The sequence below is a fragment of the Gallinula chloropus genome, assembly GCF_964237585.1.
Source record: "Gallinula chloropus genome assembly, chromosome: 6".
NCBI lineage: Eukaryota > Metazoa > Chordata > Aves > Gruiformes > Rallidae > Gallinula > Gallinula chloropus.
In genome coordinates this window covers 21,149,451-21,161,801 of record NC_140091.1, presented here as the reverse complement: position 1 = coordinate 21,161,801, position 12,351 = coordinate 21,149,451, and the positions used below count along the sequence as shown (strand labels likewise).

Below are 12,351 nucleotides of genomic sequence, written 5' to 3'. Positions count from 1 at the left end.
CCCTGTGAAGCGATGGGGTGAAGAAGGGAGTGAAGAATGGACTAAAGTCTGCAAAGAAGGGAGGGGTGGAGGGGGAAGTAAAAGTGTTAAGATCTGGAGAAGAAAAGTAGTTTGTAAGGAACCTGAAATGATAAGCCCATTTCTCAGCACATCCTAACAGCGATGCCTAGCGCCCGATGGCAAAACTTAGGTGGCTGTACGCACTAATGCATTTCTCACCTGTGTCACTATGATGTTGCACTCTGCGGCTCTGTTGGATTTGATATATTCATCCAGGATGTACTGTGGAACCTGCGTGGTTTTGCCACAGCCAGTGGCACCACGAATCACAATGACAGGATTGTCCCGGATTGCATCCAGAATTTCACTTTCAAAGTTCTTCACGGGTAAGGCCTCTCGGTCTCGCTGGATCTGGAAAACAAAACAAAACAAAATCCAGCACCCTTCCAAAAATCTCCCAGAATTAATTGAATCTGCTCGGCCCACGTACTTTATCTCACTCTTCTACACCGGTTTTGCTTCCACGAAGGAAAAACAGCATAAGAACAAATCAAGGTTTGTGTGTTTTCCTTACACAGCACCACAGATCCCCACATCCATCCCAGCACGACATAGAGTTCTTCTGAAAACTTGATGCTCAAGGCCAGTCTTGCACATCTTGCATATGGCACGCTCAACCTCTTCTGAAAAGAGAAAGCCTAGCGCAACCCCACCGCCTTACCGGAAGCCTGCTTACCCTTTGTAATTCTTCATCCTGCTCCAGTCGGTAGATGAAATCACTTTTCAAATCCATGCTTATTTGCTCCGGAGTGAGCTGTAAATACAAGACATTGTTTGGAGGCTTTTTGACCCTTCTACTTGTCTACATCATCACTTCCTTATCACATCAGTCACGTCATGATTCCAAGTATCAATAAGGGGTCATTTCCTACATAACTCCCTGAAATCAGTTGTGCCTACGAGCTATTTTATTTCATTCATTGCAGCCTGACAAAATTAAAAGACTGTCCTCAAAGAAGTTGCTCAGACCAGACCCAAAATACTGAAAACAAATGATATTTAAATACTTTAACTGCCCAAGAAACACACTCTGTTGGGGAGCGAGCCGAGGAGGTACTGAGATGGCCGTGTGGTCAGGAGTTTTTAACGTAAGGAGTGAAGTAAGGTAAGCAAATCCCACCCACTGAAGAGTGGCTGGAAAGGGCTGAGAGGGAAATTTATTAGTGGACTAAAGAAGAATTTGAAAGGAATCCAAATTTGTAACCAAAGGACTAAGTGTTTTTACTCAAAGTAGCTTGGCTGCACCATGACTAGAATAAGGAAATCCCAATGCGATTTGAAGCCAAATCCATTCGTTTTCCATCCATAATACACGGATTATGTGTTTTAAGCAGCAGCATCCAACTTCATATCAGCTTTTTATATATATTTTACAGCTTTCTATATTTTTACAGCTATATATAAAATGATCAAACTTAAATTAATGTCATTTACAGAAAAATTGGAGTTAGAAATGATTAAATTATTATTTTGGTCATAAGTTGCCTCTGAATTTGGCAACCCAGTACTTCTTCCCTCTTTCTTCGTTTTACCATGTCACATTGCTGCTTTTCATTTGTTCTCTGGTGAATGGGATGAGAGAGAAAATGACCGGAAAAAAGAGCAGGTAGGCTGACTGTGACAGTGGCTTGGAGCAGTTTCTCCTCCCAGAAAAGAAAGCCCCAGCATGGAACTACGGAAAAGAGAGGTTAGGGAATTAGAAATGACACTCCCTGATGCTTCAGCCTTCCAGTACCTGAAGGGAGCTTATAAGCAGGAGGGGATTCAACTTTTTAGAAGGATAGACAATGGCAGGACAAGGGGGAATGGATTAAAACTAAAGGAAGGAAGGTTTAGATTAGGTATTAGGGGGAAGTTTTTTACAGAAAGAGTGGTAAGATGCTGGAACAGGCTGCCCAGAGAAGTAGTGGATGCCCTGTCCCTGGAAGTGCTGAAGGCCAGGTTGGATGGGGCCCTGGGCAACCTTGTGTAGATCCAGGCCTGAGGCTGGTGGCCCTGCCTGTGGCAGGGGGGTTGAAGCTCTATGATCCTTGGGGTCCCTTCCAACCCAGACCAGTCTATGATTCTATGCTTACCTTGTAATTTCACTTAGAACTTTGGGGGGGGGGGGGGGGGGTAGGGGCTGTACAGTGGCAGGCAAAAAGAGAAACAAAGCGAAGAATTGGGACATTCAAGACACTACTGCTCAAGAACCTAATCAACTATGAAGTAAATGCAAAGAACTCCTACCAGTGAAAAATTCCCTTCCTCCAGGACAAGAAAGGAGGAAATTTTATCAGTGGTTAACTCCTGGAGGGGAAAGAAGCAGTTCCAAGTTCTGGAAGCACAGGGAAAACAAAGGAATCAATTGTTTAAGCTATCTTACGTTTGCCAGAGGACCCTCATCAATATTGCAGCTGGTCCAAGGGTTCCAGTTGGAATAAGGTGGTGACCACGGAACAACTCCCATTTGGGTTTGTCTCTGTGACGGTTCAAAATGGGCCAACTTGCCAACATTTATCAGAACCAGATTGTTGGGATCTTCAGGCTGTAAATCCAGAAGCAAGGTGGGCAGAGACAAACATATTAAACAAGCAGGCCTGAGGTTAAATAGTGAGGTATCAAAACCAAGCACTCACCATAGCCACAGTCTCCAGAGACAGCTCCCGTACAATGTTTTGCAGCTGATTTTCTAAGTCAGAAGACAGTGATACCTCATATGGTTCCACCTATTAAATGTTGAAAAATGACACGTTAACGTACACAACACAAAAGGGAAGCCAGAACTGCAGGATCCTAGAGAGCCTATGAACCACCAAACAAGGCCAAAGAGTACCATCAATTAAAAACCCGTACTCTTCAAACATTTTGCCTAATTCTCATCTGAGAATCAGTAAAATATTTTTAAATATCTAAGTTTAGTTTCAGAGGAAAACATTCATAAACTTGTGACCAAGAAAAAAAAAAAGAAAACACACTAACATGCCAGTGAAATCTTGCCAGAAATATTTAAACTTCTAGATTTAGACCAGAAGATTTGTTAGAAATCCTATTCAATATGCTGTAAAACCAGTTTACTGCTCCATTCACACATACAGGTAATTCTATTTCTGATCGAAATCACCGACCAGACCTGAAAGTTGCTGGTCTAAAGAACCAAGATTGTTATTAATTAATAAACTGTTAAATATCTAGCAAAAATTCTCACTCACTCATATTTATAAGCGAGTGATGGAGTGTTATTAAAAGCAAAGTAATGATTTCTGACCCTTCTGCCAGGCTCACCGATTCTTTTTTCTTCATCTGTCCAGAAAAAGGCTCTATGACACCGAGATGGTAGAGCTGCCGAACCAAGGACAGGGCACAGGACTGTGCTGCCAGCTTTTTGTTTGATCCATGCTCACGACTGAAAATCCCTGCAGCATACAAAATTCACAGCTGTAGTAGCTAATGACTCAAATAGTCCCACAGATACTACCCTGTAATGAGCTTTGTGATCATTCACACCACAAGGTTTTGCGGAAGGAGTCTCAAATCTTGAGAAATCCAGAGTTTCAACGTAAAATCCAGCCATGCCTCTCCATCAGCTGACTCGCAGTAGCTGTGTTGTGTTACTGACTTCCTGGGGAAGTCCTGCAAAGCCTTTATGCATTCAAGTGTCTGAGGAAGGATGATCACCCTACAAACTTCACGGCAAGCTCTGCGCAAAGGGGGGTGGCATGGGCAGCATGCCCACTGCCTGGGAACATCCAGGCAACCTGCATTTCTCAGACAGGCGAGGAACGAGCAATTAACACAGACAAAACCTACCATATCTCACAAGCATTTCTGTGTGCTGAGGAAAAAGGGTTAGGAGTAGCATGTAATAGACAAGCAGTAGAAGGCAACAAGCATAACACACAGAAAAAAATTTCACCTCAGGAAACAAACAGGAACCTTCACCCCTGGAAGCAACTCCAACACCTAACTGTCAAAGTCTGTACCAGGAGTATGACCTAGTCCTCTGTACCAACACCCACCTCCTGCTACAACAAATCAATAGGAACACTTACTTCTGCCCAGCTGCTTCACATAAATGTTCATTTCTGCAATAAAGCTCCTGTCAGAGAAAGAAAGAACACAAAAGGTACAGTTGCCAACAGCTGGCAATGCAAGAACAGCCACTCTTTCCCATTTTTCTAGGCAAGTGTCTCTGTATCCTCAGAGACTCTTAACTCAACAAAGTAAAAATATTATTATTTTTAGTTCCTTTAACCCCAAGTTAGTAGGTAACGGACTTGCCATCAGTGAACCAGTAGATCTGTTAAGAAAACTCCTGCAAACGCCACAGTTCAGCTTGGAAACATAAAGCACAGTTATTAGGAAATATGTTCTGAGCTGTCTCAGTGTAAGGCAACAATTATAAAGCAGCTAGCATGTTCATGTAACAACAATACACACCCTGCTGTACCAACAACTGTATCCCACACTATCTAACATAACCCATGAGTAGCCTGGGTTTAATTAACTTGGATGTTTTGCCACATGACAGTCAGCTCAGAGCACAGAAATACCTAAACCAGGTTCCCCTGTCAAAGGCCACTGAGCACATCTGCACAGGAGATGGGATACCCAAATTTTCATGGAGCCCATATTGCGATCCTTTGGGAACTGCACACAGTCAAAAGTAACTCTGCACAGCAAATGTAATGGTTAAGCAATTAATTTAAAGGTCAACTAGTATAGTAATTTGGGCTTAAAAAACCTAAAATGAGAGCCATACATCAACAGTGGTTGAGGGAAACCAAGATCTGTGTTTTTAAGAATCACAAGCCTAAGTGTTTATTTACACAGATTAAAAATTAAAGCCAAATTCTTGTAAGACAGGATTTAAACTCGTGGGATTCAAGATGTATGACTGGGCTTTCTCAAACTGAGATCCTCTGTGAAAATTATGCCTTGGTACTTGCACAGCTGCAGGCAGAGCCTTGCACCTGTGTCCTTCATTTCTAGCTGCAAACAAACAAACAAAAAGGTTAAGCAAGGGATTTAAATTCCAAGTTAGAACACCTTCCTGTACTGCTAGTGAACTGACCTGCAGGCACAGTGGCTTCATGGGTCGAAGGCCACTGGCTTTCAGGGACACAACAGCCAACTAAGGCACCGATGACAGTATGTTTCTCAGCCAGGCCTACAGTCAGCATTCATTCCCATTCTCCTCCACCTAAGGGGAGAACAGCAACACCAGAAATCAGTTTGAAGCAGAATCCCAAGTGATATTTTATTTTACTTTATTTTTTAGTACAGCCTCAGCAGCCCATGTGTGAACACACACAGATCTTTGGTGTCAGTCCCTGCTACCATCTTCAGCAGTAGGAGGCAAAGGCATTCCACGCTACTGATGGATGGAATTCCAAAAGAGAAAAGCCACACCCCATCCCTTAATAGGTTGTGTATTAGGAGGGCTGTGTTTATAGTTACAATTTATACCCCCCAGTCATAATTAAAACAAAGTTTTCCAAATCCAAACTTCCCAACTATTACTAAGTTCTCATACTATGTGATTATGATTGACAAAAAGACAGTTGTCCTTTAAAACCATCTGAGAGCAAGGCTGACACTTCTGTTATAAGGGATACTACTTACATGAAGAAGTCAGACTGGTAAGACACATGGTAAAAAAACCAACCAACCAACCCAAAACACGTTGCTGTCCTCCAACACCACCTGAAATTGCTCTTCTGCTATACATACCAAAAGGATTAAAGCCCAAGAGTTTGCCCTCTCTCAATGCAGCCAAAAATTGTTTCACACCTACCCAACCCATCATAGCTGACAGTTAGCTCCCCCTTCTGCCATTCCATCCAGAGTTGCCCTGGATGTAGTAAATATGAAGCTCTCCAGAAGAACAGTAAGTGGGCTGAGAAACATACTGTCATCTACGGCCATCTCATTCAGCGCAAGGCCATACGCCCTGAAACACAGGGCGGGGGGGCTTAATGCTTTTACCTGCAGGAGGCAGAAGGAAATGAGCTGCATAAATAATCTGCAAGTTACAGAAGTGCTCAACAACTCCATCTGCCACAAGCGTATTTGCAAGTCCTAGTGCTGTATAAACTCCGTTGATTTGTGTTACTCGTTAAAGGAGAAGAAAACTCCTCGCTTGGAAACCTAAATGGAGATGAGGGGACTTGAAGATAGGCTTTGAATGGGAATTTAGAGCTTCCTGACACTGGTAGATGTATTTTAGATGTTCTTAATGCTTGTAAAGCATTCTGTAAAGAATGCCAGAAGTCCTGCAAGGGATACTCTCATGGAAGACTGCAACCAGAAAATTCACTTCTTTCTTCAAAAATAATTCTCATAGAAAACCTTCATATAATGCAAAAAACCCCAACCCACCAACCCCAGCACCCAACAAGAAGCAGCAGCAGCCCGTTGTTTCTGACTGCAAAACACAATTATATTTCACAAGAAATAATACAAGGTCCTGGAGCTTTGATGATTTGTAAAGACTATTCCAAGCAGGGGCAACCTCCCTCCCCCAAAAAACCCCATCAATTCTTTACAGTGTTGTGTGTTATTTTGATGTGGGAGATAGACACAAGAAGTTCTGATGTAATGGGCAGAAAGCCAAGGCAGAGTAATGCCCAGCTGGTTACAGCTGAAATTTAAGACCCTCAAAACTCCTTTGGGAAGATTCTACCAAACTAATTTTACCAGTAGAAGATTCCACTGCCAAAAAAGTCAATTATAATAAAAATAAACTCCAATGGAGCACAATTCTACATAAACAAACATCAGCATATTTAGAATGTACTCAAAATATACAAAGGCAACTAGAGTCATACAAACAATTACCACTCTTTCCACTCAAACCAGCACCTCAACAATTAACAGGAGCACAGCAATCATTTTAAAACCTGTGCATCTGTGAAAAACCTTAGACAGAAGCTCACAGAATCACAGAATTGTAGGGGTTGGAAAGGACCTTAAGAGCTCATTGGGTCCACCCCCCCTGCCAAAGCAGCTCCCCAGCTGGTGTCCAGACGGGGCTGGAATATCTCCAGAGATGGAGACTCCACACCCCCTGGGCAGCCTGTCCCAGGGCTCCCTCACCCTCACTGTGTAAAAGTTCTTCCCCATGTTGGTGTGGAACTTCTTGGGCTCCAACTTGCAGCCATTGCCCCTTGTCCTGTCTCCACAGAGCACTGAAAAGGGGCTGGCCATTTCCCTCTGCATCCCATACTTCAGATATTGATAAACATTAATAAGGTCCCCCCTTAGTCTTCTCTTCTCCAGGCTGAACAGTCCCAGCTCACTCAGCCTTTCCTCACAGGGGAGATGCTCCAGGCCCTTAATCCCCTTCATAGCCCTCCTCTGGACTCTCTCCAGGAGATCCCTGGCTTTTTTATACCAGGGAGCCCAGAAGCTTCTTCAGAGTCACTCGGATCTTGGCACCAAAGCTCATCACCCCTATTTCAAGATTTAGGGAAGAGGGTGGTGGGCCTGGCAGAGATCACCGCTTTCTCAAGCAGTGCTACGGAGCACTGCCAATACGTGTGATCAGCCACTGTCACTGGAAATATTTCTAACCCTTCAGGTGCAGAAGGTGACTAAAACTACCAAACCTGTTGTGATCAGGCCCCATCTCAATGTATTTATATTCTTCCTGAATCTTCTCCTTTTGGAAAAACTGGTTCAGACGTGCCTTGGCATTTTCCAAGGTCCAGCCCCCGTGAAGATCAGAATTTATGTCCACTTCTGACTCTGAGGTCTAATATTGGGGGAAAGAAAGAAAAAGTATCATCTTCTGGTTTCTAATAGGTTTTAGTTTTAAACATTCTTACATGTCTTTGAAATAATTTATCTAGATAAGCTATATATAATATAGTTCAAATAGTTCTATAGAATAGAACTACAAAATATAGTTCTGACTTCATTACAGAAAATGTTAAAAGTTCCTCAGTATTTTCTTGTTTTCCCAACAAAACATCCCAACTGGATATTCGCAGCATCCAGAGGGTGCTATAGAACTAAACAGGAATTCCATAGTATGACTTACTGCCTGGACTTCCTGCTCCTCTTTCCTGGAATAATAATCCTTCAAGTTTGCGCCCCGATCCCACTGAGCTCCATGACTGCCACAGTTTCCAGGTGCTGCACCCAAGCCATTGCCTAGCACATGAGAAAAAAAAAAAGAAAACAAAACCAAACACAAATAAATCCCCCCCTCAAACATGTTCTTAGCAATAGAGAGCTATTGCCTGGCAATGTCAGCTTGGATCTCATGTGGTCATTCACACCTCTGCGACTAAACTGCAATGACTTTTAACTGTCTTCTGCGCGCAGAATTACGCTACTTGGAAGGAAAAATAATCCCCACTCACATCTATAGACCTACACTACACCCATACACATGTACATCGGTTCTCAGAGTCTTACCTATTTCAGTCTCTATAATCAAATGTGGAGGAAGAGGTCCACCCAGAGTAGAACTGGATGCAGCAACGTCTCCAGCTGCTTCGTGTCCGTCAGGGGTATCACCAGGTGCTGGCTAGGAGAGGGAATGAAGGGAAATATCAGCACATCCATAGAAAGTCAGTTGTTTTACTACTCAGCTAGAACACTGTTCAGACAATCTAAAGAGATCATGCATCGTTACACAATAGGTATCCTCAGTAGCAACTCCTGATTCCTTTTAAAACTGACAGGATGTCCTAGTTTTGGTCAAGAAGGAGTTAACTTCATTTGTAGATGGAATGCTGTGTTTGAGAGTTAAAATGAAAGCAGTGCTGATAACACCCTGATGTTTTTAGTTGCTGTCAGACAGTCAAGGGCTTTTTCAGGTCTTCATATTTCTCTATTTATGAGAAAGGAGACGGTGAAGCCAGGACAGGTGACCCAAACGGGCCAAAGAGAGTATTCCATGCCAATTACATCCTGCTCATTATAAAGGGGGGCTGAGGGGAGGAGCAGGGGCAGCTCCAGGACACGCGATTTTTGGGGGACGGTCGGGTTCTGGGACGGCTCTGGGTGGCACGGCCTGAGTTGTGGGTTTGGTGAGAAACTGCATTGTGTATCAACAAGTAGCCCTGACTTACTGACATTCAGCAAGCATAAAGTCCATTTGTTTCAGCACGCAGGGTAAAATGACAGACACTGGTCCATATCACGTATCCCAAGGAATATACATTGTGAACACACCAAAAAAACCCACTACCGTGAGAAAACATGAAGTCCTTTAGGAAATGTATGGTTAACCATTACAACTGAAATTCTTTCCAGTCTGAGATGTGTAACTGATCACACCATGCCTTATTTATTGCTCTCTGAAATTGTTGTAAAGACAGAGTTACTCTCCTCCTCAGCTTTCATGTGACAGTCGTTGTGGATACCTGCGTGGTTCACAGACATCATAAAAGCAGTGACCCTACTACACACAAGGAGCTAAGGCATAAAGTACTTAAGGTTTGAAAAAAGCCAAAATTTCATGTCTGGTGTGTGATTTTTTTTATAAGTACATAATATTATATACCGTAACACGCATTTAAAACAACCCCCAACATCAGGTGTGAGCATCCAGCACAAAACACATGAAACAAAGAAGCACACACTTGGTTTCTCTGTGAAGCAGCCTCCTTAACTTGTGAATCCCAGAAATGTTAACACAACACTTCTGAGAACAAGTTCCATGATCAAGGACCTTGCAGGGGTTTTGAATTCTCCCCAGCTTCACCAGTTACACAGGCCAACACGCAGCTGTTATACCAGGTCAGCCCACACCATTCACTCTCCAGCACCACAAGTGGAGGCTCCACACCTCCAGTCTTCCCCACTACGCACAGGCACCCGACTGAACTCCGGGGATGAAACGCACCCGGATGCGCGGCGCTGCAATTAAAGATCAGGATTAGGTAAGGAGAAGGAGCAGCTTACTCCGAGGGCAGGGACTTCCTCCCTCTTCATCTCGTTCACCCGAATCAAGTAATTGACAAAGTCTCGAGCGGCGTTGCTCTGCGCATCCTTCTTGTTGGTGGAATTGCCCATGCCGACGTAGTTGAAGCCTTCCACCCGCAGCTGCGAACAAACACACAGGCAGGCAGGAGTGAAAGTGTGCCCTGCAAACCAGGAATACTGAAACACCAAGTAGCACTGGCTAGCCAGCACAGGAGAAATACTATTGCTATGTATTGTTACATGTCACTACATGTTTATGTATGTCCACAGGTTCTGAATGTATACTTTACATCTGCTTAAACAGAACACCCACAGTCCATTCCCAGACAACATGAGTGTTTCCCAAAACCCTGGTGAAGAAAATGAACCTGTTTAGGACAGAATACTACCAACACACAGCTGCAATGCTGCCCAGGTTGACTTTCCCTCAACCTTAATCCCAAACTCTCGGGCAGGAGAGAGCTTGTGTGTCCTCTGCCATAGCTCCCCGTTATTACAGCTGGCAAGACTTAGAGACAAGCTTTAAAACAACAACTGTGTATCCTGCCGGCTCGCCTGACAGGCTACTGCCAGAGAAACTAAACGAGCCAGCAGTGTGCTCTTGCAGCTGGGAAGGGCAATGGGATCCTGGGCTCCATCAGAAGAGGGGTGGCAACAGGGAGGGGATTGTCCCTCTCTGCTCTGCCCACATGAGGCCCCAGCTGGAGTCCTGTGTCCAGAGCTGGGGACCCAGTACAAGAAAGATGTAGAACTGTTGGAGAGGGTTCAGAGGAGCCACGGAGATGATCAGAGGGCTGGGGCACCTCCCCTACAAAGAGAGGCTGAGGGAGCTGGGCTTCTCCAGCCTGGAGAAGAGAAGGCTGCAGGGGGACCTCATTGCTGCCTTCCCATCCCTGAAGGGAGCACAGAAACAGGAGGGGAATCAGCTTGTTCAAAGGGCAGAGACTGGCAGGACAAGGGGGATGGAGTGAAGCTGAAGGAGGGAAGGGTTAGATGAGATCTTAGGGGGAAGTTCTTTCCAGAGAGAGTGGTGAGGTGCTGGAAGGGGCTGCCCAGAGAGGGGGTGGCTGCCCTGTCCCTGGAAGTGTTCAAGGCCAGGTTGGCTGGGGCCCTGGGCAACCTTGTGTAGCTCCAGGCCTGGAGGTTGTTGGCCCTGCCTGTGGCAGGGGGTTGGAACTCTGTGATCCCTGAGATCCCTTCCAACCCAGACCATTCTACGATTCTGTGAAAACTCAGTCAGAGGAAATTTATTTAAAATTCAGGCTAACCAGATGTTTTATACCCACTTTTCTGCAACTACTCCTCATTGTCTTCTTCCCTGCCTCTCTCCCCCCCCCCCCCCCAGTTACAATCAGCAATTCCATTTTACTTCTGCTTCACTTGGACAGAGACACAACTTACACATTTCTGACTTTCACTCTTTGCTCTGCTGACCACCCAAAATTCTTACTATAGGTAGTTACTGCTCTTAAAAAATAATAATAATACTTTAAAAAAATAAGCAGTCTTGTATGTAACATTGCAGCCAGCACAAACCAGAGCTTTGTACAACATGTCTAATGCTAAACTGCATTTGTCCTTCCGTGCTGAATTGCCCCGGTCGCCAATACCCATTTCTCATCAAACACCAACAGAGTCTGTTCTGTTTAACAGCTTCCAACACTGAGCTTCCAGTTTTAGCACGGACTTGCCGGGTCTTTGAGGACAACGGCATCACAAACCAAACAGCAACCGCAGTGGATTCGCAAGCACCACAACAGACCGTGAAGACCAGTAAAAGGGGGTGTTTGAGCCAGATCTATCCGCTCACCTGCTCAGTTTCTAAGGGAAGCTCACGGGGGCATCAACAGAGTGTGGCCTGAAGCTGTAACTGCCCACACAGCCCCTTCATCCCAGCGAGGCTCAACCACAGCTATTGTATGTTTAAAGGTGGTTTAATAGCCGCCGGGCTCCTCGGCTTTGTTACCGACCGGGAGGATGGGTGGGGGAGGATGGGTGGGGGAGGATGGGTGTAGTGACAAAGTCAAGGCATATAGCGCAAACCTGCAGCATCTCTTCCAGACCAGCCCGCGGCCTTGTGCTTGGCATCGGCTCCTTCCTAGAGCCCTCTGCCAGCCCACCCACGGCAGCTCCCACAGCACGCAGGCCCAGCGGGGGCCTCGTAATACTCCTCGACCAGAGGTCAGCAGGGGCTCAAAGCTTTTACCGAGCGGCAGCCCGTGCCCCTCGCTGACAGCCCCAGCAGAAAAGCCCGCACACTCGCGGTGTGGGCCCCGGGAAAGCCGCCCCCCCGCTGCTGTGAGCGCCCGGCACCGGGCTGCTCCCCTCCCGCAACCCCATGAACTGCGCTCCCCCGGCCCGCACACGAAGCCG

At 45.3% G+C, this 12,351-nt stretch overlaps 1 protein-coding gene across 2 annotated transcripts in view; it reads right to left on the bottom strand.

Annotated features, from left to right (window-relative positions):
* DHX9 (DExH-box helicase 9) overlaps positions 1–12,351 on the bottom strand; it is a gene marked incomplete at its 5' end in the record, with an annotated part of 31,178 nt that overhangs the window by 18,555 nt on the left and 272 nt on the right. The window contains 10 exons of one of the 2 annotated variants that reach the window (XM_084266476.1): positions 220–411; positions 737–814; positions 2,426–2,587; positions 2,679–2,768; positions 3,325–3,455; positions 4,092–4,138; positions 7,650–7,795; positions 8,084–8,196; positions 8,464–8,575; positions 9,958–10,098. In XM_084266476.1, the coding sequence (XP_084122602.1) occupies positions 220–411; positions 737–814; positions 2,426–2,587; positions 2,679–2,768; positions 3,325–3,455; positions 4,092–4,138; positions 7,650–7,795; positions 8,084–8,196; positions 8,464–8,575; positions 9,958–10,098 (1,212 nt within the window). The remainder of the gene's footprint in view (positions 1–219; positions 412–736; positions 815–2,425; positions 2,588–2,678; positions 2,769–3,324; positions 3,456–4,091; positions 4,139–7,649; positions 7,796–8,083; positions 8,197–8,463; positions 8,576–9,957; positions 10,099–12,351) is intronic. The other variant, XM_084266477.1, reaches the window with a different exon arrangement.